Below are 27,128 nucleotides of genomic sequence, written 5' to 3' on the forward strand. Positions count from 1 at the left end.
CATGCAGTTCGAACCCGTGAAAAAAGAAGGCATTAACCGAGAAACTGGAAGTAAAAATACCTACGATAGCCCCAATTGAACAATATCTGTGATTCATATATTCTACCTTGTCACTAGCGGCATTTAAAACAAAAATTCCCGCGTACTACAGTAATCGCACTGATAATATGGTGCACCATTTCGATGCAGCAACACCCCCTGTTTTTCTCTTCATTTTACCCCTTTTTTTCTCCCACCCACATTTCCCTCCTCCCCCTACTGCTCTCGTACAGCGTGAGATTTGGCATACCCAGAGATTTATAATAAACCCACTCGGTCCGTTCGCTTTTTATTGCATCCCTCCTGGACACGACTTTTAAAGTACTAGTACCGTTTATATATATAAAATAGCATAATGCCGTTGTGTGGTGGCCCAGCTAAGCCAAGTAAGTCACTCTCCCTCACTATAGACGACCCTGCCTGCACTATAGAGTGTTCCCTATCGATGGTTCTCTATAGAAAATGGCACCCCTTATGGGATATGTGAAGCTAACCCTTTTTAGTCTCGAGGAAGATTGTTATTCTCGGAGATGGTGCCTGTGGCAAGACCTCGCTGCTAAACGTGTTCACGCGAGGGTACTTCCCGCAGGTCTACGAGCCGACTGTGTTTGAGAACTACGTCCACGACATCTTTGTAGACGGTCAGGCGATGCAGCTGTCGCTGTGGGATACCGCTGGACAGGAAGAGTTTGACCGGCTGCGGTCGCTGTCGTACTCTGACACTCACACCATCATGCTCTGTTTCTCGGTCGATTCGAGGGATTCGCTAGAGAACGCGCGAACGCGGTGGGTCAGCGAGATTGTTGACCACTGCGAGGGTGTCAAGCTCGTTCTGGTGGCCCTCAAGTGCGATTTGCGGTCGCAGGAGGACGACGACACTAATAACTTAGACGAGGACTCGCGGAGACGGCTGATCACGTATGACGAGGGCCTCGAGGTGGCCCGGGCTATTGGTGCCTTGCGATACCTGGAGTGCTCGGCGCGAAAGAACCGGGGCGTCAACGAGGCGTTTACTGAGGCTGCGCGATGCGCCCTGACGGCGCGGCCGAAAGGTGCTACCCATGAAGAAGAGAAAGATAAGGGTTGTATAATATCCTAGCCTGTTCTACTTGATGAGTTTTTTTTTAGTCCTTGATATAATGTGTAATAGATTGTGTGTTTTGTTTGAACCCTCCGCGAAGCGGAGCTACGGGGGTCTGGGGGCTGGCCCCCAGTACTTCTCGATTGATGGCACTTGCAAACGAATAGTTACTGGGGGCCAGCCCCCAGACCCCCATGGCTCCGCTTCGCGGAGGATTGGTCGATATATAGTGAAATAATTAGCGTGTTGTTATCAATTCTGTGGATTGGTAAAGCTTACAAAAGAATACTTAAACAATTGATAACAAACATCTGATTCAGCGAGCTGATCCGAAATAAGCATCGGTACCTAATAATTATAGGTTGAAAGGCCCCTTGGCACGTCCAATTAGAACAAACGAGAAACACAATACCGGTAATATCACCTCTATAAGGGGCTGCCTTATCCAATTGACCTATTCCGTACTACTAATTGTGTTATTCGAGGGCCAGGCCTCGAGCTCCCGCAGTGGGGGCTGTGCCCCCAAACCCCCGTTACGGTCCAAATAAATTCTTTGATCCTATTCACTGTAGGCAAGATCACTACCTGGGATGAACTTATAGCTCGACGATCAATTACTAAAGACATTCCAACTGGGAGATTAATGGTTACTGTTAGTCTTTTATCGCCATCATACAATTTACCTCACGTGAGCTGTTGGTATAACGATTTCCACAACCTATAATGATCATCATGTAATTTGGCAAACCATTTGATAAACTCCATGTAAGATGTAATGATAAGGTATCCAAATTAAGTTAATAGATCCTCTTAACTGAATACTAACTATATGTCACTGTAAATAAGCAATGCTATATGGGTACTGAGCTCTAATATATGTATTCAGATAGGTTACTGCCGGCATACCTCTGCAGAGCAGAGTCTCAAAGGGGAGGAGGAAGACCCCCTTTCAAGTTCATTCGAGCGACTTTAAATATACAATCTCTATAATAATTTCATCAACTATGTATTGTAACTACCATAGTAGTCATATTACCCTGGTATTTGCCCTATGCAACCGAATTAATACGTGGTATATTACTACAGTGCAAATCCGAATAGTTACTTACTATGGTGTTGGTGAGAGATCTACAATTGATAAGCGACTCTGCAATGAAAGGATGATGACGGAAGATTGATGATAGAACTTATACGGCGGAAGATTAGTATTTACAAATGCTAGTTGATTAGCCACTCTTATATAATGATGAAAGATTGATGATGCAAAATTGAAGGTGCAGGATTGATGATGCAAAATTGATGATGAAAGATTGATGATGCAAGATTGACGATGAAAGATTGATGATGAGAGATTATGAAGATAATGAAGATACTAAAGAAATAATGGAGATATGGTAGATTAATATTTACAAATGCTAAGTTTAGTAGGTTCGGGCGGCCTGCTGGCAAGCCTTGAGCTGCTGCAAGTACCAGTCGCAAATCTGCATGTTGCCGCTGTTCTCGTCAAGGCACTTGGTGAAGTTTCGAGCATCAACGTCGCAAGCTCGAGTGGCGTTCTCCTGCTGCTGCTGCTGGACTGGAGCCATCTGCTGCTGTGGCTGCTCGGCTGGAGCAGAGCTGCCGCCGCCAAAAATGGAAGAAACACCGTTGGCCAGAGTGTGACCAACAGCAGAACCCACAGCGACACCAGCGGCCGTGGTCGCCATCTGCGCGAACAGGCCTGGGCTCTGGGAGGCCGCCTGTGGTGGAGCATGCTGGACTGGGGCAGCCGCGGCTGGTGGTGGAGGTGGTGGGTGAGCAGCCGTACGTGGAGCGGCCATCGTAGACGAAGACCGGGTCTGCTGTCGTGGAGCTGGGGCTCGTCCTCCTCGCGATCTAGGCATTATTATTTGTGGGTTCTAAAAAAATTTTCTCTAGGGGTGGATTTGATATGTTGGTGCTGCGATTTGATGGCGGTTAATATATAGGGTGGTCCCGGCCCCGAGGACGTCCCCGAGTGGCGAATGTTCCCGGGTTGCCGAGAACGTTCCATCCCCGCTTAATAGGTTAACTTAGTTACGTTTTCGGAGATTAAGTGCTAAGCGCCGGCCGCACGCGGCGCACTGTATACCCGGTAGATAGCCCCGTTATAAATAACCCCGTCATATGCCTCTCATCGTTGCATTTCCCTTTGACCCGATCTCGGGCGTGTTATTGCGCTGTTTGTGTCCAAATGTATGGAAATGTATTCCCATGATTGAATTGAATTGACTGGTTTACTTGCTGATACTAGGTAACTCAAAATTGAGCCCTACCGTCTCCCTCCGCGCAGCGGAGCCCCATGGGGGGTGGTTTACACAGTTTCAAGTGCAGATAACGCCACCAATGTCGCGGAGAGAGCCCTGCTAATGTCGCAGATTACGCTCCCAATGTCGCGGACAAAGCCATTAGTGTCGCGGACAACACTACCAATGTCGCTGGCCACGTGATTTTGGAACAAAACTTAACAACTCCCAATTAGCCGGTGAAGTTAAGTTTAAACCTCCCAACCTGCGAAAAACTTGGCCAATCACAGTCGAGCAATTGGTGGTGACTTGGTATTGGCCGTCTAAGTACATGCCTTTCATTTTCCCCCCAAAAAAAAGGCTGGCCCCGTTACGCGAGAGAAAGGTTCAACACCAGCGAAAAATTCATTTGGGAGCAAAAAAAAGCGCAGAAACCATTATTGTCCAATTAGATACCGTGGGTGGAATCTTTTCGTATTTTGCAGAGGAAGACACGTCTGTTCAATAGTGGAATTAAGATGCTTCGAAGAGGTACGAGCGCTCTGATTGGAAGCACCTTGCGGGCCCAGGCGGCGAGGGTGCCGCAGCGAAGCCTGGTGAGCCGGTTCTCGACGACGGGCGCCGTCAAGGCCATTACCAAAGAGCGAGAGGACTTGCGGGGCAATGTGCTGCGACACCCGCCGCCCATTGGCGCTCCACTCGACCGGGAGTTTGGCAAGACGCAGTGGGTCGAGGAGCTGAGTATGATTGACGAGGACGCCGAGTCGCACAAGGCCAACACCAAGATCCGGCATTTCACCATCAACTTTGGCCCCCAGCATCCAGCCGCGCACGGTGTGTTGCGACTGATTCTCGAGCTCAACGGCGAGGAGATTGTGCGGTCCGACCCGCACGTTGGTCTGCTGCACCGAGGTACCGAGAAGCTCATTGAGTACAAGACGTATCAGCAGGCTCTGCCGTACTTTGACCGACTCGACTACGTTTCCATGATGACCAATGAGCAGGTGTTTGCGCTTGCCGTTGAGAAGCTGCTCAACATTGAGGTCCCGATCCGAGCCAAGTACATCCGAACCATGTTTGGTGAGATCACGCGAGTTCTCAACCATCTCATGTCCGTGTGCTCCCACGCCATGGATGTGGGTGCCCTGACGCCGTTCTTGTGGGGTTTCGAGGAGCGAGAGAAGCTCATGGAGTTCTACGAGCGAGTCTCTGGCGCCCGACTGCACGCCGCGTATGTCCGACCAGGCGGTGTGTCGCAGGACCTGCCGGCCGGTCTTCTCGATGACATCTACATGTGGGCTACCCAGTTTGGCGACCGAGTCGACGAGATTGAGGAGCTGCTCTCCGACAACCGAATCTGGAGGCTGCGAACCCGAAACATTGGTACCATTTCCGCCGATGATGCGCTCAACTACAGTCTGTCTGGCGTCATGCTGCGAGGCTCTGGTATCCCGTGGGATATCCGAAAGAACCAGCCATACGATGCCTACGACTTGGTCGACTTTGAGGTGCCAGTAGGCACCAACGGTGACTGCTACGACCGATATCTGTGCCGAATGGCCGAGTTCCGACAGTCGCTGCGAATCATTGAACAGTGTATTAACAAGATGCCGCCAGGCCCAGTCAAGGTCGAGGACTACAAGATTAACCCGCCACCACGATCTCTGATGAAGAGCGATATGGAGTCTCTTATCCACCACTTCCTGCTCTACACCAAGGGTTACTCCGTGCCAGCCGGCGAGACCTACACTGCCATTGAGGCGCCAAAGGGTGAGATGGGCGTCTACGTCGTGTCCGACGGCTCGGAGCGACCATATCGATGCAAGATCCGAGCGCCCGGTTTCGCTCACCTTGCCGCCTTTGACCACATTGCACGAAACCACTTCCTGCCAGACGCTGTCGCCATCATTGGTACTATGGATTTGGTGTTTGGTGAGGTCGACCGATAAAACTTATACTAGTAATTGTACGTATACACAATGCATGATAATCAACCTGAGTCAATCTTGGGGGACCAGTCCCCCAACCCCTTGAGGCTCCGCTCCGCGGAGATGTTCACTGGGGTCAATAGAATCTCCGCGAAGCGGAGCCACGGGGAGTTTGAGGGGCTGGCCCCTCATGAAACCATTGGGTCGGGGGGACTCGGCGAGCCGCGTGTTATGCGGCGTCGTGCGGCGCTATCACGAAACAATCTTGGGGGACCAGTCCTCCAACCCCCCTGAGACTCCGCTCCGCGGAGAAGTTCACTGGGGTCAATAGAATCTCCGCGAAGCTGAGCCACGGGGAGTTTGAGGGGCTGGCCCCTCATGAAACCATCGGGCCGGGGGACTCTGTTATGCGGCGCCGTGCGGCGGTATCACGTGCAGAATGAATTCTAGCATTACTATTACAATGAGGCGAAATTCCTACAAACGACCAGAAAAAAATACATACGCCGGGTTACTCGTGAGCCAGGAGATCGTCGAGATATGCGCTCGGGGCCCGTTGCTGCGGCGTGGGCTGGGTATTCGCCGTGTTAGGCGAGAGGTACGTTGAGCTGGGGCGGATGCTAGGAGCATAGAGGCTCTCTCTGGCCATGCTAAGATGGCGCGAGGTCATAGAGCCCGTAGCAGGACCGCCACCAGGGGTGTAGTACCCGGCAGGGAGGTACACACTGGAGCGCTGGGCCATGTTGTTATTGCCCATTGAGCTGGACAAGGAGGGCGAGTTGTCCTGGTTGCCAAAGGCGCCGCCAGAATTGGCGCTGTTCATGACTTCGGCCGTAGGCGAGAAGAACAGGCTCTGGCCAGGCACGTTGCTGCTGTTGTACATGGACTTGCGCAGGTCGCTTGTGCTCTGGTTGACGTCGCCAGCCCGAGAAGGGTCGCCCGGGTAAAACAGCTTGTCGTCTGGGCCACCCGCGCCCCCCATGAGCGGGTCCATGGACCCGCTCTTCTTGAGCGACCGGCTGAGCGAGATGGACGCAAACATGCGCCACGCCAGAATGGCGAGCCCGAGACCGCCCAGAATGGCGCCTACGGCAATAAATACAGTCCCTTCCGGGTAGCTAGAGCTCGTCATGTACGGATTATCCGCCATTGACGGTACCGTCACGTCTGGAGTCGGCACGGTCTCCGTGGCTCCGGCGCCGGTCGACAGGTGGAGGGTAGGCAGTGGTCCCATGGATTGAGAGCTGGTGGTGGACGAAGCCAGGGTCGGCATCCCTCCGGAGCTAGTGGAAGTCGTCTTGGTGGAGGTAGTTTGGGACGAAGTCGTCTGGGAAGTCGTCTTGGACGAGTCGGTGTTAGTTGTCTGGGAAGTCGTTCCACTTGTTGTTTTGCTGGTGGTTTGGGTGTTCTTATTGTCGCTCTGAGTAGACTGAGTATTTTGAGTGGTTTGAGCCTTTTGGCTCGTGGTCGCGGTGTTCTTGTTATCCGTCGTCTGGCTGTTATTGTTATTGTTGTCATCTTTGTTGTTGTTATCTTGCCGCTTATGCAGTCTCGGAGCGTCCTGGAGCTCGCCTTTTACGCGAAGATGCCTCTTCTCAGGGTTCCCGGTGACCATTGGCGGCTGGCTTGTCACTGAGGCCTGTCCGGGGGCCGTGGGAGCCACCAGGGTCGGGCTTGAAGCCCCGGCAACCGCCAGGCATGCCAACGCCAGAAGGTGGGTCTGCTTCATCCTCCCTTTTCTATGCAAATAACACCCGAATCGCGAGTCTAAACGAACGTGGGTTCTTAGCGAATGGAAACCAAATCAAACGTCTCGTAGCAAAAAAAGGCGGTTGGAATTAGCCCCTGCCCCAAAAAACGTGTGCGTCCAAGGCGGGAAAAAAAGAATGGCTGAGTTGCGCGCGTTTTCGGTGATTCTGCTAAAAATACACCCACCCCACCCACAGCCAGATTTTTGTAGATCTCATACGAGATGGAATATAATGTCGGTTGGTTGCTCTGTTGGAATACGAGGCTGGTGAGGATATTGAGGGGCCAGCCCCTCAAACTCCCCGTGGCTCCGCTGCGCGGAGAGGGTCTTCAGAGGTCGCTAGAGCGGGTGGGTGCTTTCGACCCCCTGGGAGATCTAGTGTTTCAATCCCTGTAGATCGCTGTAGTACTAACGGATCTATGGTTATTTAGTGGTGTTGCTAAACCGTTATATATACTATGAATGTTTCTCACTATATTATGAGCGTCTCACTATGATTGGTATGGGTTCTCCTGATATAAGTTCTATTAACAGCGTTAGTGCGTTAGTGGCTTTGTTGGTACTTCTGCTATGCTAGTTCAATTGGTTACATGCTACGGTAGCTATTTTTGATATACCCGTCGTTTTAATACTTGGCGAGTTACAGGAGGAAGCATAACTGGTAGGTTGTGCTACGATGAATAGCTATACGATACTCTCATATACCAATAGAAGTTATACTATCAGGAAATATAAAGGCAGTAACAATAGAGCCTATACCAATAAAAGCCATGCCAGTAATAGCTATATCAATATAAGCTATGCCAATATAAGTTATACCAATATGCCAATAGAAGTTATACCAATATGCCAATAGAAGTTGTATCATTATACCAGTTATACCAATAGAACCTATATCATTGATCCCGAATCTTATACCCCCGGAACCTTTTCAGTACCTACACCATGGAATTTATATCAATCGTACCGTTATCAGTACACGTGTAGAACTTGTTAATAGAACCTGTATCGGTAGAACATATATCAATAGAGCCTGTATCGGTAGAACTTACATATCAATAGAACCTGTATCGATAGAACTTATATCAATAGAACCTATAATTATTGGTAGAACTCAACTTATCAATTGAGCGTAGATCAATAGAACCTATGCCAATATAAATATGTATTGACACACTTATATGAATGCTACCTGGTATAAGCTAGAGACGACATTAGGTTAACAATTTCAACCCTGCAATTACAACTGTACACCAATACGTTATGTACCTCCTTTACTCCTGGCACCAGTATGTTACACATGAGATATATAGGTAGTGATATCACCAATTATTAAAAGACAGCCATTGTGCAATGCAGTATGCGGTTATTCAGCTGATCCGGCTGCCTATCACCGTTGTCCCAATACGAATGACCACACAACCTCGGAAGACGTTCATGGAGGATGAAGTCCCAATACGCGGTGAGCGACATACTCACATAAGCTTCATGGAAGGCATGGAGGATGAAGTGTCGCGTACGACGCTGTTTGTCCCGCCCTTGAACTTTGCCCTCGTCGCCGAAGGAGTGTATAGATCAGGCCATCCGCTCCCAATTAACTATCCGTTTTTGGAATCGCTCGAGCTCAAGACCATCATATACCTCGGGGAGCGCTCCGACGAAGAAAACGAAGAGTACATCAAGTGGGCAAATAGCCATGGAATCAAGTTTTTGCGTTTCTACGCACCGTCTGTAAAAGAGCCGTTTGTAGGAAACTCGCCCGAAGCTATTACCAGTGCGTTGCAGGCTCTGCTGGACACGCGCAACTTCCCCGTGCTGGTGCATTCAAATAAAGGCAAGCATCGCGTCGGAGTATTAGTGGGCGTTATGCGAAAAGTCCTTCAGCGATGGTCCCTGGCAACGATATTTGACGAGTATTCGCGATTTGCCACAGGCAAGGGAGATGCTGATGTTGAGGTGAGTTTTTTTTTATTGTCCTCGCAGTACTAACTATTGTAGTTCATTGAACTGTTTGAACCGGAACTCACAATTGATCCGAACAATGCTCCAGAATGGTTGAGGCGACCCGAGTAGACTATACCTACTCCCAGCCAGTTTGACCAATCAAAGCATTCAACTGTAGGGAAAGTATTCAATTGTTGAAGCGAAATATCCCCAGGCTAAACAATTGGAATGATTGTGGAGTATGTCAAACAATGGTAAAGATATCCCCAGTCAAAAATGGTAGTGATTATGGATAAATAAGCTATACACAGTTTATGTTAGAATCGCCAGTCCTTGTCTGCACTCTCAATGGCCCACTTGAACTTCTCTCTCAGCGTCTTGGTAAACAGCTTCTCAATAGGCACATCGTACTTCTTGGAGAACATGACGGTGATTCGCGGGTCAATATAGTTCATCTTACTGGTGCTCAGCGCAACCGTAGAATTGTCATTCTTGTCCTGAAGCTGCAGCGTAGTCGTCTGAAGCCGCTCCTCGTACTTGGTCACCTGCTGCCGCAGCTTCTCCACCGTGGCGCTCGACTTGACCTCCGGCTTGCCCGTCTTGAGCTCCAGCGCCAGCGTCGCCTTGAGCTCCTCAGCACCCTGGAGCATCTCTTCCAAGTCGCTCTCTGGCCTTTCCTTTTGTCCTTCAGCCTTGAGCTTCTCGTTCTCGCGCATGAACTTTTTCTGCAGCCGCAACTTCTCCCGCTCATAGAGCGCAGCGTGGATACGCTCAACATCTTCCTTGGACAACTCATCAACACCCGCAAAGTAACCCTTGTCTCGCTTGAGTTCCTGCGGGTCCAGAATAAGTATCATCTTCTTGTGCCGGTCACGCTGCCAGATGAGCTCCTTGATCTTCTCGCCAATCTTCTCCACCGACGCCTCGTGGCCCTTGGTCACGGTACGCTGATGGTTACACAGAATGGCGACCTCTCGGTTCGCCGCATTGAACGCAACAACCTTCTCGTGCACCGTGCCTTTATTGGGAATCTGGTCGACCTGATTCTGCATGGTGAACGTCGCATTGTATGTTCGGAACACCTTGGCCGTCAACCCAGGCATGTAGTTCTGCAAGTGCTTATTCAGCAGCGGAGGATCGAGCCGGTCAAAGATATCGTCGCCAATCTTCTTGGGCTCCTTCTTGAAGATCTTGAGGTTCCGGAACACCTTGGGGTCAACCGCCTTCTCCTGGTAGTATCGAATCGAGTCCTTACCCAGAAAGTCAAAGATGACAATGTTGGGCTTACGCAGTTGAATATGCTCGTACCGAAGTGAACAGCAACCCACAGTGTCCGCTTCGTCCTCACCCTTTTCACCACCAGCTCGCAGCGCCAGCACATCAATGAGGTACATAGCCGTCGCCCGCTGCCGCACTTCCATGACCTTGTCGTCAAGCTCTTTGCGGTAATCGCGACGAATGAAGTCAATGTGCTTCTTGAGTTCTCGCGCCTTCTCAAACTTCTTAAAGTCGCTCTTGCCCTTCATCGAAGAGCTATGAGACAGGAGAACGTATTTGTGATTGCCGTTAATGTTCTCCTTCCACGTAGCAAGCCACGTAACGGTATTGTCATGTTGCACCTTGGCCCACTGGCGGCCCTTTGGCGGTTCAGGTACCTTGGCGCCCTTGCCAATATTGATCGTCACCTGCTCGGGCTTGACCCGGCGTTTCAGCTTGCCAGTCTTTGGGTGCTTGCCCCGCCCTCTAAACAGCCCTGGAGGCTCTATTCGGAAGTTACCTACTGGCTCTTTGCGGCCGTCAATGATGCAGAATTTATACGGCTCTTCGAGAGCGTCTTTTTCCGCCTTGATCTTCTTCTTCTCGGCGGCCGGAATAGCCTTTTTCAGCTCCCGCTGCCTCTCGTAGTGCTGGTGGATCAGTGTAAAGTCCATCTTCTTAAAGGTCCGGATACTGATCTTTTCGCCATTGCACGTCGCCCCGCCGCACTCCTTGAGCACCTGCTTGAAGTCGCCGAAGAAGTTCTGCTGGAATACCTCGTTTTCCGTGTGGTTAGTCGAATTGAGCATGGCGCCAAAGAACCCAGCAACCTCTTCTGCCTCGGCGGGGAGGTCTACTGGTTTACTGTCATATAGAAGTTTAACGTCCTTGGGTAGAGGCTCATAAGGCGGTGGGAACATGACACCACTGTGTTCCAGAGTCTGCCATTTTTCGGTATCATCTTCCTCCATGCGTTCCCACCATTTCTGCTCCTCATCGTCTTCTTCCTCATCTTCTAGCTTGGGAGACTCCGACTTGGAGCCGTTTTCCTTGGAATCAGCCTTCTTTGCTTTAGTACCATTCTCCTTCTTCGCACCATTCTCCTTTATAGCTGTCTTAGAGCCGTTCGCCTTTGCAGGCTTGGTGGTAGTGGCTTTAGCAGCTTTGGCGGGTTTGGTCGCAGGACCATTAGCCTTTGAAGATCCATTTTCCTTCTTAACCTTGGGTGTTGTGGGCCCTTTTTCGGTTTTGATCTTCTTGACAGGGGTCGCTGCAGTAGTGGATGCAGGTCGCTTGACAGCGCCATTAGCCCGCGGAGTTGATTTGACAGTCTGGCTCAGTGGGATATCTTCGTCCTCGTCCATCTTAGTGTCCAGAACCTGGCGCAGCGGGGCCGGGGTAATTATCCCGTTGCTACTCTGAGTCCGCTGAGACTATATATCGGTTAGCTTACACTTCTTTACGCGTCGAAATCACTTACCAAAGGGACATCATCATCTGATTCCCCGCCTCGAGCGTCGCCTATTACGGTCAGTAAGATCAAACAAAACTAACCAAAAACACTTACCATTTAGGCCCCTCATAGCCAAAGGCATTTCATCTTCGTCTGACGACATTTCAACGTGTACTTTAAACCTCTCTTTTTATTTTAATTTTTCACGCTTCTGGCGATGTAGATCGACCTCGAAATCACCATATAAATTATTTCAGCCGGGTTGAATAAATAATAATAAGCAAAAATATAGAAAGAACGTGTTCAAGTGAGGGTGTGGTTGTGAAAGTTGGTGGGGGGTTGGAAAGCTGTCGTGAAGCAACAATGGAAAGCGAAACTCCGAAGTGTCTGCGAGAAATCTGGGTCCATATATATAATTGGGGTTACCGCCAGTGGTCGCAGGCACCTTAAACAACTGCCCCCGGCAATCGATGTGTGATTCTCTCCAGTTAAGTTCTGGCGCGCCTTTGTAAATCGCGGGCCAAATTCATTATTTTTGGTGGTGTGGGTCGCGCGATGTGCCTGCGCAAGCGTTGGGACTTTACATTTCCCAAAAAAAAAAAAAAAAAAAGATTTTCGTGTCGGTTGTGGGGTTCCTCCAGTAACCGCACGGACCCTCCGGATCGGGAAGGAGGTAAACATTCCCGTCTCGCGAAATACATGGTACCGTACATTGCAATGCAGGACAATATTTGTTATGATTTTTTAAAATATTTTACGTTCGCTTATATATAAAACCTCATTTCTCTGTTTTAGCCGACCTTTTTTCATCTTTTTCAATTTAACGACGACGACATTAGTCCTGGTTCCTCAGGGTGCATAAATCAATCGGTTACCAGGTAACACCAGCAGTTGAGAGTGAGGATGGCTGCGGAAGTTCAGTCTCCAATTAAAGTGCTGGAACCCCGCGATGTAAACCGGGAGAAGCCCAAGAAGAAGACTGAAAAGCTCTCTTCGCTTTGTAAGACGCCTCCTGCTGTGATCAGGAACAAAAGCGGCAGAGGGTTCCACCGCGGAGACTGCCTCGGTGTCGTATGTATTTTTGCACTGAAGTGATGAGAAAAGCTAATATAGAGGTAGGGCGGGTTTGCACGATGCTTCCAAGTAAAAGACACCAGTGGGAATATCTACGCGGCCAAGACTGTGGCCAAAGCGTCGCTCAAGTCCGAGTCGACCAAAGTCAAACTTCTGGCCGAAATCAAGATCCACAAGAGTCTTAAGCATCCCAACATTGTCGAATTCGTAGACTGCTTTGAGGATGATATAAATGTGTACATGCTCCTCGAAATCTGCTCGAATCAGTCATTAATTGACGTGCTTAAAGTGCGAAAAGTCTTCACCGAGCCGGAGACGCGATACCTCATGGTTCAGATAATTGGCGCTGTCAGCTACATGCACAGTCGCAGGGTCATTCACCGAGACCTCAAACTAGGGAATATCTTCCTGGATGAGAACATGAATGCCAAAATTGGCGACTTTGGACTTGCCGCACTGCTGAGCGACGACAAGGATCGCAAGAAGACTATGTGCGGTACGCCCAACTACATGGCCCCAGAGATCCTCATCAAGGGCAAGGGTCATTCCTTTGAAGTAGACATGTGGGCAATTGGCATCATCATGTACGCCATGCTCTTCGGCAAGCCTCCGTTCCAGTCTCGGTCTGTGGACACTATCTATGAGAGGGTTAAAACCAACGACTACAGCTTCCCAGAGGACTTCAGCGTGTCCGACGCCGCCAAAGACTTGATTTCCGATCTGCTGAGCACCGATCCCACGGCGCGGCCGACTATTGACGAGCTGCTAAACTACGACTTCTTCAAAGGCAGCTTCCCGTCTCACCTTTCAGTTCTCTCGTTGTCCAAGGTGCCATTCTACCGATCTCTAACCCCGGAAAGGTCGCGGAAAAACTTTATTGCCGCTCAGATGGCTGCTCAGATAATTACCCTACCCTCTGAAGCAATTGGAGTTTCCACTGCAGATGAAGATGCTGCGACTGCTTCGCTATTCAAGCGAGCATCTCGAGGAGTTTCCGCTACGGATGAAGATGCTGCTATTGCTTCGTTATCCAAGCGTGCATCTCGAGTGAGACCAATTGAAATTACCAGGGCTGATATCAAAGCGGAGAAGTCGCAAAACGTCCTCCCCACTACCCTGTCCCCAGCATCCACCAAGGATAAGTACAAGATGGTCATGGTCAACAAAGAAGAGGTTCAATCTTTGGACACCAAGACCGAATCCCGGGTGCTACGATCCCTCAGCGGAAATACTAACCCCAGAGATATTGGGAAGCCCCGACGAGTGGAAACTCATGTCTCGAACAAGCCTTCAAAACTACGCACTTCGTATACCTCGCTTGTAAACCCACCGCCACCCAAGACCAAAACTGGACTCGAGAAGATTGTAGCCGTCGACGAGGCATTGGCCCGAGAGCTAGCCCGAGCGCATCAAACCACCGCGCCAGTTCGAAGGGGAGTCATGAACAACACCCCCAACTTGTACCGGTCGCCATCACAACCGTTGCGCCCTTCGGTGGTGATTACCAAGTGGGTCGACTATTCTAACAAGTATGGCGTAGCGTACGAGATCTCGGGCAAGGAGATTGGCGTTCTCTTCCGAGATAAGACGTCGATTATCATGGATCCGGAGACGGAGGAACACCAGATACTGGTGCTGACCGAGCCTAAGCAGAGCGGTGGCCAGCCGGAGTGGGTTCGTCAAGCCCGCGATGGTGAAGGCATGGAGCCAGCAGACGAAAAGCGAATTCGCCTCGTTAAGGCGTTCCACAAGTACATGCAAGAAAAGCTCTACAAAGTTGAATACGTTCGGGCGCGTGGGCGAAGCGGAACCGCTGATATGGAGGAGGAAGAGCAGGAGAGGCATGTTTATGTGACGTCCTTTTCGCGAGAAGAGGAGTACATCATGTTCCAGCTGAGCAATGGTTCATTCCAGTTCAATTTCCCCGACCACTGCAAGGTCATTATCTCGCAGGACGGAGAGCAGGTCGATGTCATTGACAGCGAACGGCGCTGGTACACGTGGGCAGTCAGTGAGGGCATTGCGTACGCTAAGCTGCACAAGGATAAAGCCGGGGTGCCCAAGTACGACTTGATTACCAAGCTCGAGACTTGCCGGCGTGCGATTGAAAACGCCTGGATGGCTATGGCCTAACCAGTCCTATTAACCATAGTATTTATTGATACCCCTCCTTCCCTTTAGAGATGTACTAACTGGCTAATGATTCACAGAATATATTACTAACATAAAAAAAACAATAATCGTCAACAAAATAAATAAAGTGTTCTAGCTGTCGTTTTCCAGAAGGGATTTGATATCCCATTCCCGTGAAAAGCTCTTGTCCAGGGCGTTGAGTTTGCCAATGAGAGCATAGCACGCGTTTTTGAGCGCCTCGCGTGGGGTATAGTTGTCCTCCGTCTGGAGCCGCATGATAAAGTTGGCAAAGAGCGGGTGCTCCACTTTGTAGGCCGCGAAGACCACTCGCGGATCCTGCAACAACTGGGCCCTCAGCATGTTCCCCAGGGTGTGGTCCTCTCGCTCAAACTTGATGAGCGCAGTGTTGGGGGTTCGTGGGTCATTCGTGACCGTCAGCCTTTACAAGCGGTTAGTCTGAACACAAAAAATCTTATTCCTCAAGTGGAAAGTACGTACTTCTGCACGCCATCAGGCAGCAGGAAGAGCTCGAATCTATCAGGAGCGTTCATTTAGTGCCAGTCGGTCTACGCTGTCTACGGGGATCGGGTGAAATTTCGTGATGTAGTGACGCTGTGCGCGCGCCACAGTTAACAAGCCGCATGCGGCTGCATTCTATATGTGCAGCGATAGCAGGCAAGTTTGCGTTCAGAAAAGGGTTGATTGAGCTATCTAAAGGAGTTTATAATTGTTGTCGGAAGAGTACCCTGAGGGCCAGTCCCCAGACCCCCGTGGCTCCGCTACGCGGAGGGGCTCCTTACCCATGTTGAAGGCCATTGATCAGATACTTGTAGAATAGGTCCGACTTCAGAAATCTCTGAATCAAATTGTTATTCCCGTGTATCCGGTGGGATATAGCGTTGCACAGTTTGCGTTTAAGTATTTTTATTTCGCTTCAGATAAGTTATCTATATCGGTACTTCCAAGAAGCGTTTCAGACTCATGTGGCTTCCTCATTCTCTCTCGATCATGATACACGTACTTTGAAAGGCAAACCTGATTGGTGAATTTTGGTTCCAAAACCTTTCGGATTTCATAGTTTATAGGGTTGGTGCCTTTTGCTTGTAAAATTTTATAGAAGCTTCACTTGAGGCATTCGGCTCTGAGAACAAATTAAGCTTAGGTTGCTGGATCGGATATATGCATTCCATTGGCTTCCATCGCCATTGAAGCAATGTTCGATGTTTAACTAAATGAATAGAACTAAAGATTAATCAATAAAATGGGATGTTTGTTATGGTAGAGTACCACGGAAGGCAACCGTTATATCGGATCAGTTATGCTCCATTCTATCAGGAATAACGTCACCGTTAATAAATGAGATCCACACTACCAGTAATCGATGTGATTGAGTGACTTGTTTCAATTAATCGGCACTTCTTTAGTGTTCATATAAAGCTAAATATGATACATTTTTATTTCAAAGTCACTACTATTCGAGGATAACGCAATGCTATGTCGAGCCGATGGAGAAGCTGCTGCCAATTATACAGTAGAAGCCCCTAACTCAACAATCATTTACCCTGGAAATTCAATTCAATTCATATTCTGATAGCACTTTACCTATATGCTAGTACTATAGACTCTCAGAATACTAATCGACATTCAATTCAATTATTACCACACTATATTGAGTAGCTCACCAAGAAGTAGCCAAGGAATAAGGAAGGTCGGGATCGGAAGCGATAACCGACCATCCGAAGGGTGTTCAGCCGCACACAATCGCGAGTGGCTTGAGGCGCGCGGCCAGGGCGCATCGTTCCCTTCCCCCAGTCCCATCCACTGTCCCATTTTTCAAGTTCCCACACTCTTGAGCAGTGCATCAGAGCGGGTGAGTTCGACGAGAAGTGCATCCAAAACTGCTGAAAAGTGAATTACGATAGAAGCAGACCTCTCCGACTCGTATTCCGCGTTTATTCCGCTTTTACTCCTCACAAGAAGGCCACACCAGAAGGAAAGATTCCCATCGCTCCACGCGTGTGTGATTTGGCCAGAACCTAACTGGAAGCCAACCGAAAGCTATCCGAGAGCCCTGGTATATCCCTGGTATGGTAGAAGATGTCCACTTCATCGGCTTATAGACAGCTCAACGTCAAGGACGCTTTGTCGTACCTTGACCAGGTGAAGGTGCAGTTTCAGAACCAGCCAGACGTGTACAACCACTTTCTGGACATCATGAAGGACTTTAAAAGCCAAAGGTAGGTTTCCCCAAAAGCCCAAAGACGGCAGTTCAGATCTCCTCTAGAAAGAAGGATTTATTCTACCCGTTTTACTAGACTTTTTGTTGATTGAGTGTATGATTGAGGCTAACGGATGTTGTAGTATTGATACTCCTGGAGTCATTGATCGCGTTTCGACGCTGTTCCGAGGTAACCCGAACCTGATTCAAGGGTTCAACACGTTCCTCCCGCCCGGGTATAGAATCGAGTGCTCCTCTGACCCGTTGGACCCAAATCCAATTAAGGTTACGACTCCAATGGGCACCACGACCACGCGTCCCGAGGGCACGCCAACTCCGGCCACGACTACCTCTGCTCCTCCGCCCCCTCCCCAGCAGACTACGACTACCACGATGCCCTATGATGCGGCTAGACCGTGGCAGGGATCCCCTCAGAGCCAGCCGGCTGCCCTACCACCTCCTCTTCAGCCCCAGGCCCAGCAACAGGCGCCGCCGCCGCCTCCTCCGCCTCAGGCTCCGCAAGCGCCCCAGGCTCCTCAAGCCCAGGGTCCGCCCCAGGGTCAACAGGTTCCTCCACCGCCTCCTCCAATGGCTGCTCACCGACAGCAGCAGCAAGTCCCACCACCCCCAATGCATCACCAACAGCAGCAGCAGCAGCAGCAACAGCAACAACAACAACAGCAGCAGCAGCAGCAGGCGAGGCCTCCTCCACCCCCGCCTCCTCCTCCTCCACCCCACTCTCATCCGGCTCAGCAGCACGATGGATACTACATGTCGCAGCAGCAGGCCCAGCAGGCCCAGCAGGCCCAGCAGGAGGCGAGTTCGACGATTTCGCAGCTCCAGGCGGCGGCAGCGAACGGCTCGCGGGGCCAATTTGGCGCCGAACAAAGGCGACAAGGTGGCCCGGTCGAGTTCAACCACGCCATCAACTACGTCAACAAGATTAAGAACCGGTTCGCCAACCAGCCCGACATCTACAAGCACTTCTTGGAGATCCTCCAGACCTACCAGAAGGAGCAATTGAGGATTTCCGAGGTGTACACCCAGGTGACGGCTCTATTTAAGGACGCACCGGATTTGCTCGACGACTTCAAGCAGTTCCTGCCTGAGACTAACCAGCCACGCCAGGACATGGGTCTGCCTCTGGCACCGCCACCCCCTCCACAGCAGCAGCAGCAGCAACAACAACAACAACAGCCACCTCCACCGCCACACCACCAGCACCACCCTCACCAAGCGCCTCCTCCGCCTCCTCCTACCTCGCAGCCGGGTGGTCAGAATCTGCCTCCGGTAGGCAACTTTGCTCCGCCCAGCGCAGGGGTACCGGCGCGAAAGAAGCAGCAGCAGCCACCGCAGGCAATTGACAACAACAACATTCCTGTGTCGAATCTGCGAGGCGGCCCAGGTCCAATGGCTCGCCGGGACGGTTTGGTGCCTGGAGCGCCCGATATCGTGCCGCCGCCATCTCGCGACTCCACTCTGGCCGAGGAAGTGGCGTTTTTCGACAAGGTAAAGAAGTATCTGGGCAATAAGCAAACGTACAACGAGTTCCTTAAAGTGTGCAATCTGTTCACGCAGAAAATCATTGACAAGAACGTGCTTGTTGAGCGGGTGGACGGGTTCATTGGCGAGAACAAGGACCTTATGGACTGGTTCAAGCGGTACGTTAAGTATGAGGGCAAGCCGCTGCACATTGAGAATATTACGTTCAAGAAGCACAACCTGGATCTCAGTCTGTGTAAGAGCTACGGCCCGAGCTACCGACTGCTGCCCAAATCAGAGACGCTCATGCCGTGTTCTGGGCGCGACGAAATGTGCTGGGAAGTGCTCAACGACGAATGGGTGGTCCACCCAACTTGGGAATCCGAGGACTCTGGGTTTGTGGCGCACCGAAAGAACCAGTACGAGGAAGTGCTTTACCGAATTGAGGAGGAGCGTCACGAGTACGATCATTACATTGAGGCCAACCTGCGGACAATCCAGACGCTTGAGACGATTGCTAACCGTATCGCCAACATGACCGATGAGGAGAAGGCCGAGTTCAAGCTGCCGCCCGGTTTGGGCCACCATACGACCATTTACCAGCGGGTCATTCGCAAGATCTACGATGATGAGCGGGGCAAGGAAGTTGTCAATGCCATTCACGAGAATCCAGCCGTGGCTGTCCCCATTGTGCTTCGCCGACTCAAGCAGAAGGACGAGGAGTGGAAGCGGGCGCACCGAGAGTGGAACAAGGTGTGGCGTGATACGGAGCTCAAGTCGTTTTTCAAGTCGCTGGACCACATGGGCCTGACGTTCAAGCAGACGGACAAGAAGCTGCTTACGAGCCGAAGCCTGGTTGCCGAGCTGACGACCATCAAGGCGGAGCAGACAGCGACCAACGCCAACAAGCGTAAGCACCAGGCTTTGGCCCAGCACACGCACCAGCAGCCTGCCCCTGCCGAGCGGCCGCAGTTGCTGTTTGAAATGTCGGACCACGACGTGCTCATGGACATTGTGCGGCTTGTAATGTGCTTTTTGGAGAACGCCGGGTCGTACTCCACGTCGGACCGGGACCGAATGGATGACTTTATCAAGTCGTTCATTGGGTTGTTCTTTGAGGTTCCCGAGGAATTCATCAAGTCGCGATTCCCGCAGGAGCGGCCGTCTAGACGAGACTCGCCGGATCAGGCCGATGCTATTGTTTCTGCCGACGGTTCTCCATTAGTGGCGGCGAATTCGCGAAAGCGGCCTCGTGACAGCAGCGGAGACCTGCTGCGGGATGTGTTGCGAAAGGCTAAACAGCCACGGCCCGGGAGCTCGCGAGCGCGGTCTGAGGACGGGGGCTCCCGTGAGCAGACGCCAGAGGAGAGCGAGCGCGAAGGCGACAGCGTCACCAGCATTGACTCTTGCCGAGAGAACAATGAGATTGATGCTATGCTCCTCGATAAGGAAATTGAGACTGCTGAGCATAGCGAGAACATTCTCTCCGAGGAGGCTACGTGGCTGCACCATGCTGACGAAAAGAGGAGCGAGAACGTGTCTTCGGCCGTGAAGCCCACTGTCCACAACATGTTTGCCAACACGACCATCTACGTCTTCATGCGGCTGCTCCAGATCCTCTACACTCGACTCAAGAAGGCCAAGGACCTGGAGAAGATTGTTTCCAAGGAGATTGCCACCTACGGCAAGGTTGACTTTGCGCGAGATTTGAATTTGTACGACCGCACTTTGGTCGACCGCGGGTTGCAGTTTGAGCCCAACGACTGCTACGGCCAGCTGCTGAGCCTTGCTGAAAAGGTGATTGAAGGCGAGCTCGAGCACACTTGGTGGGAGGAGGCGGTGCGCCAGGCGTACCGAAACCGAGCGTACAAGCTGTATACTATCGACAAGGTTGTCCAGGCGCTGGTGAAGCACATCCATTCCATTGTCGCTAGCGATCCAAAGTCTTCTGAGGTGCTTGTACTGTTCCAGAAGGATCGGGCCACCCCGGTGAAGGACATTCGAACCCAGATCAACTACCGAATGCAGGTCAAGAACATCATTGGCCATGATGAGAATTTATTCCGTATCGACTGGGACGAAGGAAGCAGCCAGATTGGTTTCCAATACCTGGGTAGCTACGATCTGACCCTGGGACGCGTCAGGACAAGCGACGACAAGTGGAACTACTACCTTACGTCGTACATGATGTCTGTTCCGACTGAAGGGGTGCCGCTGGACCAGGTGAAGCAGCCGCTGCTGAACCGAAACATCGCCGAAAGGGTCGACTCGAGCTATCCGTTTAAGATCATTGAGCAGAACCTCAAGGCGCGCGTGTGCATGAACACTTATAAGCTGTTCTTTGACCCTAATACGGTGGACTACTTTGCGAGGGTCATTACGGACGGCGTCGGTCCCCGCAGCAAGGAGCAGTGGGCCAGCTTCTTGGACAGTCATGACGGCTGGAGGGCTTCGCTTCTTCACGATGAGGAAGAGCCTGAGGACTACGAAGCGGCTATGACCGCGGCTTCCGCGGAGGGCCAGGCGCGATTTGACGCGTGGAAGGACCAGGGTCCAGCTGTGTTCCGAAACTGGAAGAAGAAGATTGCCGCTGCCAAGGAGGAGAAGCCAGCGCCGGAAGCTGAAGCGAAGCCTGTGGAACCTGTTAAGGAGCCTGTTAAAGAGTCTGAAGATGTAGAGATGGCTGATGCTGAGCCTGTCGAGCCAGAAGTCCAGGCTGAGGCTAAGCCGGAGCAGCCAGCCGCCGCCGAAAAGGCAGAGGAGCCAGCTGCTACTGTAGTAGAACCGCCAAAGGAGCCACCAGCACCAACAGCTGTTGAGGAGGAGATGAAAGCTGAAGTTGAAGCACCTGCTCCAGTAGCTACTCCAGTAGTTCCAGAGATCGTTCCTGCTAAGGAAGAGCTTCCTGTAACCGAGGAGGCCGCTCCAGAGCCAGCTCCAGCTCCAGCTCCAGCTCCAGTTCTAGTTCCAGTTCCAGTTGAGGGGACCACCGTTCCAGCTGTAACCGAGACTGCCGCTGCGGCTGAGGCCGTTCCTGCGACTGCTATTCCTCCAACTACGGCTGAGGCCGCGCCTGCTGATAAGCCCGAGGAACTGGCCAAGCCAGAGCTCCCGGCTTCTGGCGAAGTCGCCAAGGCGGAGGAGAAGGAGGACAGACCGGCGGAGACAACGGAGACTGCTTCGACGACGACTACTACTAACAGCGCACCATTGCTCGACACGACAGTCAAACCTGCGCCAGCGGAGGAAGAGGCCAAGGCTGAGGAGGTCAAGGACAAGGATGGCGATGTCGAGATGGCTTAATTTATTTTTTTTCAGACCTTATATATTTGTTTAGTGTTTTAATACGTGTATTATTATCTATTTGTCGTCATGTATCAGTATCTCTTTCTGTATCGTATGAACTAACACAGTCGTTATGAGTTCTGGTGTATTATCATTTATCTCCTCTTTCATTTGCCATAGTATGAACTAGTCCTCAGTTATGGTGATTATTATCTCTTGACATGGTATGTACTATCGGTATTAATTCTGAGATATTTTCCATCGTATGAACTACTCCTGACATAGCTTTGGCATAGTATGGATGCTAGTTCTGAGATATCCATCTCCTCATTTGGTACTGCATGGACCAGTCACGCCAAAGCATATGTGAATTGGTTATTGTGAATAGATTTCGCAGAATAGAGCGCCAAATGAGGTACCAAATAGAGGTGGGGGAGATGTTATCGCACGTAATGGGCTAAAGGAACATTCTCCTCGTCGCTCTCATGAGTATCAGAAGGAGCTCTAGGTTGACTATCGCACGGACGAACTGTGTCAATGTCGACTCCAAAGTCTGCAATGGTCTCTCCCTCGTAGTTATGCCACTGGTCCGACCGGTAAAAATCGCTTTCGGTTCTGATTGAGCGCCGCCAGTCGGGAACAGTCGAGTTGTATCTATGAGTCGCAGGAGTGTCTAATCGGTCAACTGAAGATGCAGAGAGCGTAGCCTCGTGGCGAACCCCATAGTTGACCGGTCGGTCATAGTCTGTGTGGTCCGGAGGCCATATACCATCTTCTTCATTCTTGGCGAAGTGGAGCCCATCTCCCCGTGGCTTGCCCCATGGCAGGAACCACGTCCACGGGTCGCCCCACGCGTCGAGCAAATTAGTCCACGGATCATTGTCGTATGGGAACTCGACCCTTGGGGCCAATCCACGCCGCACCAGCGAGGCGACCCTCTCACTCTCCCACTGTTCAATCTGGGACATGCCGTTGATGATGTTGGTGAACACGCGCAGCGTGAGCAGCCCGACGGAGAACAGAATGAAAAAGACGAGCGGCGTTAGTATAACAGTCATGACGATCTCGGACTTGGGCACCATGTACGCTGGAAGCCGCCGCGACTGGTACAAATCAATTGCCCGCTTGATCAGGTGGTACAGCCCGTAGGAGCAGGATATGTCGACCCACAGCAGGAATCGGATGAAGTGAGGCATGTTGCTGTGGCCCACGCAGTTATACGTCCAGGGGCAGTGGTGGTCCATCTTGAGCACGCAGGTTTGGCACCGTCGACAGTGGTGTGCTCGATCTGGCTTATAGTTATTGCATTTCACGCACCATCGCCTGAGCTCGTTCTCCTCTGGGGCGAAGTTTGGGGGCGGAGACCCAGGCTTTTTGAGGATGGCCATGGCGTAGGAGATCCACGTCATTGTCAGCATGAACTGGAGCAATACGAGCTGGTATGGCGACGAATGGTGGGGCACGAGGATGAAGAAGTACGTGCCGTACCCGCCTACGGTGATGAGAATAGATGGTACTACGACCCCGAGGAGGGGCCATGAGAGCTCGATCATCCGTTTTATGAAGAGCTTATTGGTATGCGTAGACCTGTATATACAGTTGGCCTTCCTAAACTCGGGGATTAATCTATCCTGATAGATATAGTACCGCTTAGAGGCTGATCTGTACGTACGTCAACGTTCACCAAAGTTAAGTGAAATAAAACTTTAAAAATATAACATTACCTTAATTAAACAATATTATTGTTTAGTGAAATAAAACATAACATTTTCTTAATTAGACTGTAATTATGGTTGGGTAAAATAATATTTTTCGGTAAATTAGTAGCGGAGTCCGGTTGAGAAAGGACCTGAACTGCTTTAAAGTAGAGAATTAGGAAGATTCTATGGAATAGGCTGAACTGCCATTTGTTATTAATGAACCAGAGCCGCTTATACACTTTGTACTACTTCAATTGAGTCTCCAATGAAGCTCCACAAACGGTGTCCGTACTATCGGCGTCCGAGTACAATTACCAGCCAATTGCGTCTCGGAAATACGACGATATATAACATATAAATGGACAAATTTACAGCTATTATTATTCATTTCGAGTAAAACGATGGGCAGAAAAAAAATACTAAAGAATGGGTCATAGAATGCACAGGATATGCGCTATGCGATGGGTGAAATTTTCACGGAATGAGTCAATAGATCATTGATCGGTCTCCTTGCATAAATACCCCGTCCATTCTGCATTTCCTCGACGCTTGATTTATTTATTCATTTATTCACAAAAAAGATACTAATAATGTCTGGACAGAAGCTCTGGGGAGGCCGATTTACCGGCGCGACCGATCCATTGATGGACCTGTATAATGCGTCCCTGCCATATGACAAGGTCATGTACGAAGAGGACCTGTTTGGCACAAAGGCCTACACTGCCGCCCTCCACAAGCTCAGCATCCTCACTGCGCACGAGCTCAAGGAGATCCACCGGGGCCTCGAGCTCATTAAGGAGGAGTGGGCCGCTAACAAGTTTGTCGCCCAGCCTGGCGACGAGGATATCCACACCGCTAACGAGCGACGACTAGGCGAGCTCATTGGTCGAGATATCGCCGGCAAAGTGCACACTGGTCGATCGCGAAACGACCAGGTCGCTACCGATATGCGACTGTACGTGCGAAAGCAGCTCCAGACGCTACGACAGATCCTGGCCGAGCTTATCAAGGTCATGATTGTCCGAGCTGAGAAGGAGATTGGCGTGCTCATGCCAGGATACACCCATTTGCAGCGAGCGCAGCCAATTCGATGGGCCCACTGGCTCTCTTCCCATGCTACTTACCTCAAGACCGACTTGGACCGACTGGATCAGGTCATTGAGCGAGTTAACGTGTCTCCACTGGGCTCCGGAGCCCTGGCGGGTCATCCATTCGGCATTGACCGAGAATTCCTTGCTTCCGAGTTGGGTTTCGGCGGTGTCATTGGTAACTCGCTTACTGCGGTCGCCGACCGAGATTTCGTAGTTGAGGTGCTCTTCTGGGGCTCTCTAGTGCTGAATCACCTCGCTAAGTTCAGCGAGGACCTGATTATCTACTCTACTGCCGAGTTTGGCTTCATCAAGCTGGCCGACGCGTACTCGACTGGTTCCAGTCTCATGCCGCAGAAGAAGAACCCAGACAGTCTGGAGCTGTTGCGAGGCAAGTCCGGCCGAGTGTTTGGCCAGCTGGCCGGTTTCATGATGAGCTTGAAGGGCACTCCGTCTACTTACAACAAGGACTTGCAGGAGGATAAGGAGCCGCTGTTTGACTGCCTCACCACGGTTAACCACTCGCTGTCCATTGCCACTGGCGTAATTTCTACTCTAAGTGTTGATGAGGAGAAGATGAAGAAGACTCTGACTATGGACATGCTTGCTACCGATCTGGCCGACTACCTGGTGCGAAAGGGCGTTCCGTTCCGAGAGACCCACCACATCTCGGGGGCTGCTGTTGCCAAGGCCGAGAAGGAGAGCCTTTCCGGCATTGACCAGCTCACTCTTGAGCAGTACAAGGAGATTGACTCTCGATTCGAGGCTGATGTTAAGGATGTGTTCAACTTTGAGGCGTCTGTTGAGCGACGAACTGCCATTGGCGGCACAGCCAAGTCAGCGGTCCTTGCCCAGCTGAAGAGCCTTGCCCAGGGCCTGTAATTATTCTACTCTATTTGTACATACCCACGTTCTTAATTTATTGACTTATCATCATCACATCATCACTTTTTCATTACATCGGGATCTATTATGCCCAGTTATCATACGTTTATGTAACAACCTTCATATAACACCCTGAGACAAAACTCAAGTCAATTGTACCTTACGGCTAGTGCGGTTTGTGCGTTCTATGACTTTACAATTGGATTGAATTAACGGTACATGATGATTTCTTTCCCTTATTCCCTCCCCCCTTAATAAATAGTAATCCATTATCGTGCAAGTGGTCATTAAACTTTGAAGCTACAAAGAGATACATAAATTTGTCATTGGCTGGTACTTTTCAATGACATACGTAGTAAAAGAATGAAGTTATCTACGCTGTTTACTGTAGCCCATTTTCTCGTTGCCCTTGGAGGGACGCAAGGGATCCAAGACGACAATGCACACCAACACCAACAGGCCCCTCCAGAAGTCCGACACTCTCTAGCTCATGCTACAAACATTTGGGCCACGAGCCAGACTCGGCTGGCCCAGGTTACGCATCAATTGAGCGGAAATTTGGTCAAGTGGACTCCACAATTGTTTGAACAGTCAATTGCTGCATTAGGATCTGTTGCCATGGCTTCCAACTCTGCTCTTTGGCAGGTGTCTGAGGCATGCTATGATACTAGTGGAGGAGGGTTTGGCGATACCAGTGGAGGTGGTGGTTTTGGGGGCGGTGGATTTGGAAGTGTGCCCGGAGTAGGAGGCGGTGGTGGTGCTGTTGCTGGCGGTGGATCCGGCGGGTCTGGTGTTGGTGGTGTTGGTGTTGGTGGTGTTGGTGTTGGTGGTGCTGGAGGTGGACTTGGTGGATTTGGCGGCGGAGGCAATGTCATTCCATATGGACCCTACGGCCCTGGCGCCCAGGGCCAAGCTAGAGGCACCTTCCCGCCCCCAATGATTGGTAACCTGTTCCCCATGGGGCTCACTGGAGCTCTGTCGTTTATTAACGAGGTTGTGGGGTTCCAGATGAGACCAATTGTCAATGGTCTTACGCTTAGCGTCGACCGGCTAGCTCAAACAGCTAGCAATGAAAAAGAAATTGCAGCCAACTTTGTGGGCCAGGGGCGAACGCTCTACAGTTCTTTGGATTTGTTGTACAAAAACATTGACGAAATTCCTGATCTCAGCGATCAGCGGAAACAGTTTGGCTCTGCCCTTGGCAAGCTGCACCAGGCACTTTCCAAGTTGAAATGATCATTGTCTCTACGTCAATCGGGCTATAAACTTTATGGCAAGTTGATAATTTTAATTGACTATGATGGTACAATACTACCTATTACTACTACCAGATACAGGTCTGGTATTTTATTTAATTACCACAGTTAAGTTGGGCTATAAGTGTCATAAGAAGTCTTTGAAATTGTTAATTTTAATTCATTAATGTTACGCTGTATTAATAGCGGTACGATATTTTTTATCTGATCAGGGTCTGCTAGTATTATGCTCATAATATGCGTTATTATTATCAGTACAAGCATTGCATAACTCATCTCCTTTGGCCCGGT

The 27,128-nt window shown here is 50.6% G+C and overlaps 12 protein-coding genes across 12 annotated transcripts; 7 read left to right on the plus strand and 5 right to left on the minus strand.

The window, feature by feature from the left end:
• Window positions 1-394: 394 nt before the first annotated feature.
• Window positions 395-1,138, plus strand: RHO3 (Rho family GTPase RHO3; the record flags this gene model as incomplete). The annotated part of the gene is made up of 2 exons (XM_076682569.1): window positions 395-425; window positions 543-1,138. 2 exons carry the CDS (start codon window positions 395-397, stop codon window positions 1,136-1,138), a joined length of 627 nt encoding a protein of 208 aa, XP_076543352.1.
• A 1,403-nt stretch (window positions 1,139-2,541) lies between these two features.
• Window positions 2,542-3,003, minus strand: MIX17 (Mix17p; the record flags this gene model as incomplete). The annotated part of the gene is made up of 1 exon (XM_076682570.1): window positions 2,542-3,003. The coding sequence occupies one exon, from the start codon at window positions 3,001-3,003 to the stop codon at window positions 2,542-2,544; it is 462 nt and encodes a 153-aa protein (XP_076543353.1).
• Window positions 3,004-3,902: 899 nt separating this feature from the next.
• On the plus strand, window positions 3,903-5,333 carry TRVA0_003S04258 (NADH-quinone oxidoreductase subunit D; the record flags this gene model as incomplete). Its single annotated transcript, XM_076682571.1, has 1 exon — window positions 3,903-5,333. One exon carries the CDS (start codon window positions 3,903-3,905, stop codon window positions 5,331-5,333), a length of 1,431 nt encoding a protein of 476 aa, XP_076543354.1.
• A 490-nt stretch (window positions 5,334-5,823) lies between these two features.
• Window positions 5,824-6,927, minus strand: CSI2 (Csi2p; the record flags this gene model as incomplete). The annotated part of the gene is made up of 1 exon (XM_076682572.1): window positions 5,824-6,927. The coding sequence occupies one exon, from the start codon at window positions 6,925-6,927 to the stop codon at window positions 5,824-5,826; it is 1,104 nt and encodes a 367-aa protein (XP_076543355.1).
• A 1,623-nt stretch (window positions 6,928-8,550) lies between these two features.
• OCA2 (Oca2p) lies at window positions 8,551-9,135 on the plus strand (the record flags this gene model as incomplete). The annotated part of the gene is made up of 2 exons (XM_076682573.1): window positions 8,551-9,018; window positions 9,061-9,135. The coding sequence occupies 2 exons, from the start codon at window positions 8,551-8,553 to the stop codon at window positions 9,133-9,135; spliced, it is 543 nt and encodes a 180-aa protein (XP_076543356.1).
• A 188-nt stretch (window positions 9,136-9,323) lies between these two features.
• On the minus strand, window positions 9,324-11,879 carry TOP1 (DNA topoisomerase 1; the record flags this gene model as incomplete). Its single annotated transcript, XM_076682574.1, has 3 exons — window positions 9,324-11,696; window positions 11,744-11,784; window positions 11,831-11,879. The coding sequence occupies 3 exons, from the start codon at window positions 11,877-11,879 to the stop codon at window positions 9,324-9,326; spliced, it is 2,463 nt and encodes an 820-aa protein (XP_076543357.1).
• Window positions 11,880-12,619: 740 nt separating this feature from the next.
• Window positions 12,620-14,923, plus strand: CDC5 (polo kinase CDC5; the record flags this gene model as incomplete). Its single annotated transcript, XM_076682575.1, has 2 exons — window positions 12,620-12,787; window positions 12,836-14,923. 2 exons carry the CDS (start codon window positions 12,620-12,622, stop codon window positions 14,921-14,923), a joined length of 2,256 nt encoding a protein of 751 aa, XP_076543358.1.
• Window positions 14,924-15,055: 132 nt separating this feature from the next.
• On the minus strand, window positions 15,056-15,474 carry RPB11 (DNA-directed RNA polymerase II core subunit RPB11; the record flags this gene model as incomplete). Its single annotated transcript, XM_076682576.1, has 2 exons — window positions 15,056-15,362; window positions 15,422-15,474. The coding sequence occupies 2 exons, from the start codon at window positions 15,472-15,474 to the stop codon at window positions 15,056-15,058; spliced, it is 360 nt and encodes a 119-aa protein (XP_076543359.1).
• Window positions 15,475-17,020: 1,546 nt separating this feature from the next.
• On the plus strand, window positions 17,021-21,926 carry SIN3 (transcriptional regulator SIN3; the record flags this gene model as incomplete). The annotated part of the gene is made up of 2 exons (XM_076682577.1): window positions 17,021-17,160; window positions 17,285-21,926. The coding sequence occupies 2 exons, from the start codon at window positions 17,021-17,023 to the stop codon at window positions 21,924-21,926; spliced, it is 4,782 nt and encodes a 1,593-aa protein (XP_076543360.1).
• Window positions 21,927-22,348: 422 nt separating this feature from the next.
• Window positions 22,349-23,461, minus strand: PFA4 (palmitoyltransferase PFA4; the record flags this gene model as incomplete). The annotated part of the gene is made up of 1 exon (XM_076682578.1): window positions 22,349-23,461. The coding sequence occupies one exon, from the start codon at window positions 23,459-23,461 to the stop codon at window positions 22,349-22,351; it is 1,113 nt and encodes a 370-aa protein (XP_076543361.1).
• Window positions 23,462-24,198: 737 nt separating this feature from the next.
• ARG4 (argininosuccinate lyase ARG4) lies at window positions 24,199-25,578 on the plus strand (the record flags this gene model as incomplete). Its single annotated transcript, XM_076682579.1, has 1 exon — window positions 24,199-25,578. The coding sequence occupies one exon, from the start codon at window positions 24,199-24,201 to the stop codon at window positions 25,576-25,578; it is 1,380 nt and encodes a 459-aa protein (XP_076543362.1).
• Window positions 25,579-25,944: 366 nt separating this feature from the next.
• On the plus strand, window positions 25,945-26,817 carry TRVA0_003S04456 (uncharacterized protein; the record flags this gene model as incomplete). Its single annotated transcript, XM_076682580.1, has 1 exon — window positions 25,945-26,817. One exon carries the CDS (start codon window positions 25,945-25,947, stop codon window positions 26,815-26,817), a length of 873 nt encoding a protein of 290 aa, XP_076543363.1.
• Between the last annotated feature and the right edge of the window lie 311 nt (window positions 26,818-27,128).

The sequence above is a fragment of the Trichomonascus vanleenenianus genome (assembly GCF_965637985.1).
Source record: "Trichomonascus vanleenenianus strain CLIB 3782 genome assembly, contig: TRVA0_003S, whole genome shotgun sequence".
In the NCBI taxonomy this organism is placed as follows: domain Eukaryota; kingdom Fungi; phylum Ascomycota; class Dipodascomycetes; order Dipodascales; family Trichomonascaceae; genus Blastobotrys; species Blastobotrys vanleenenianus.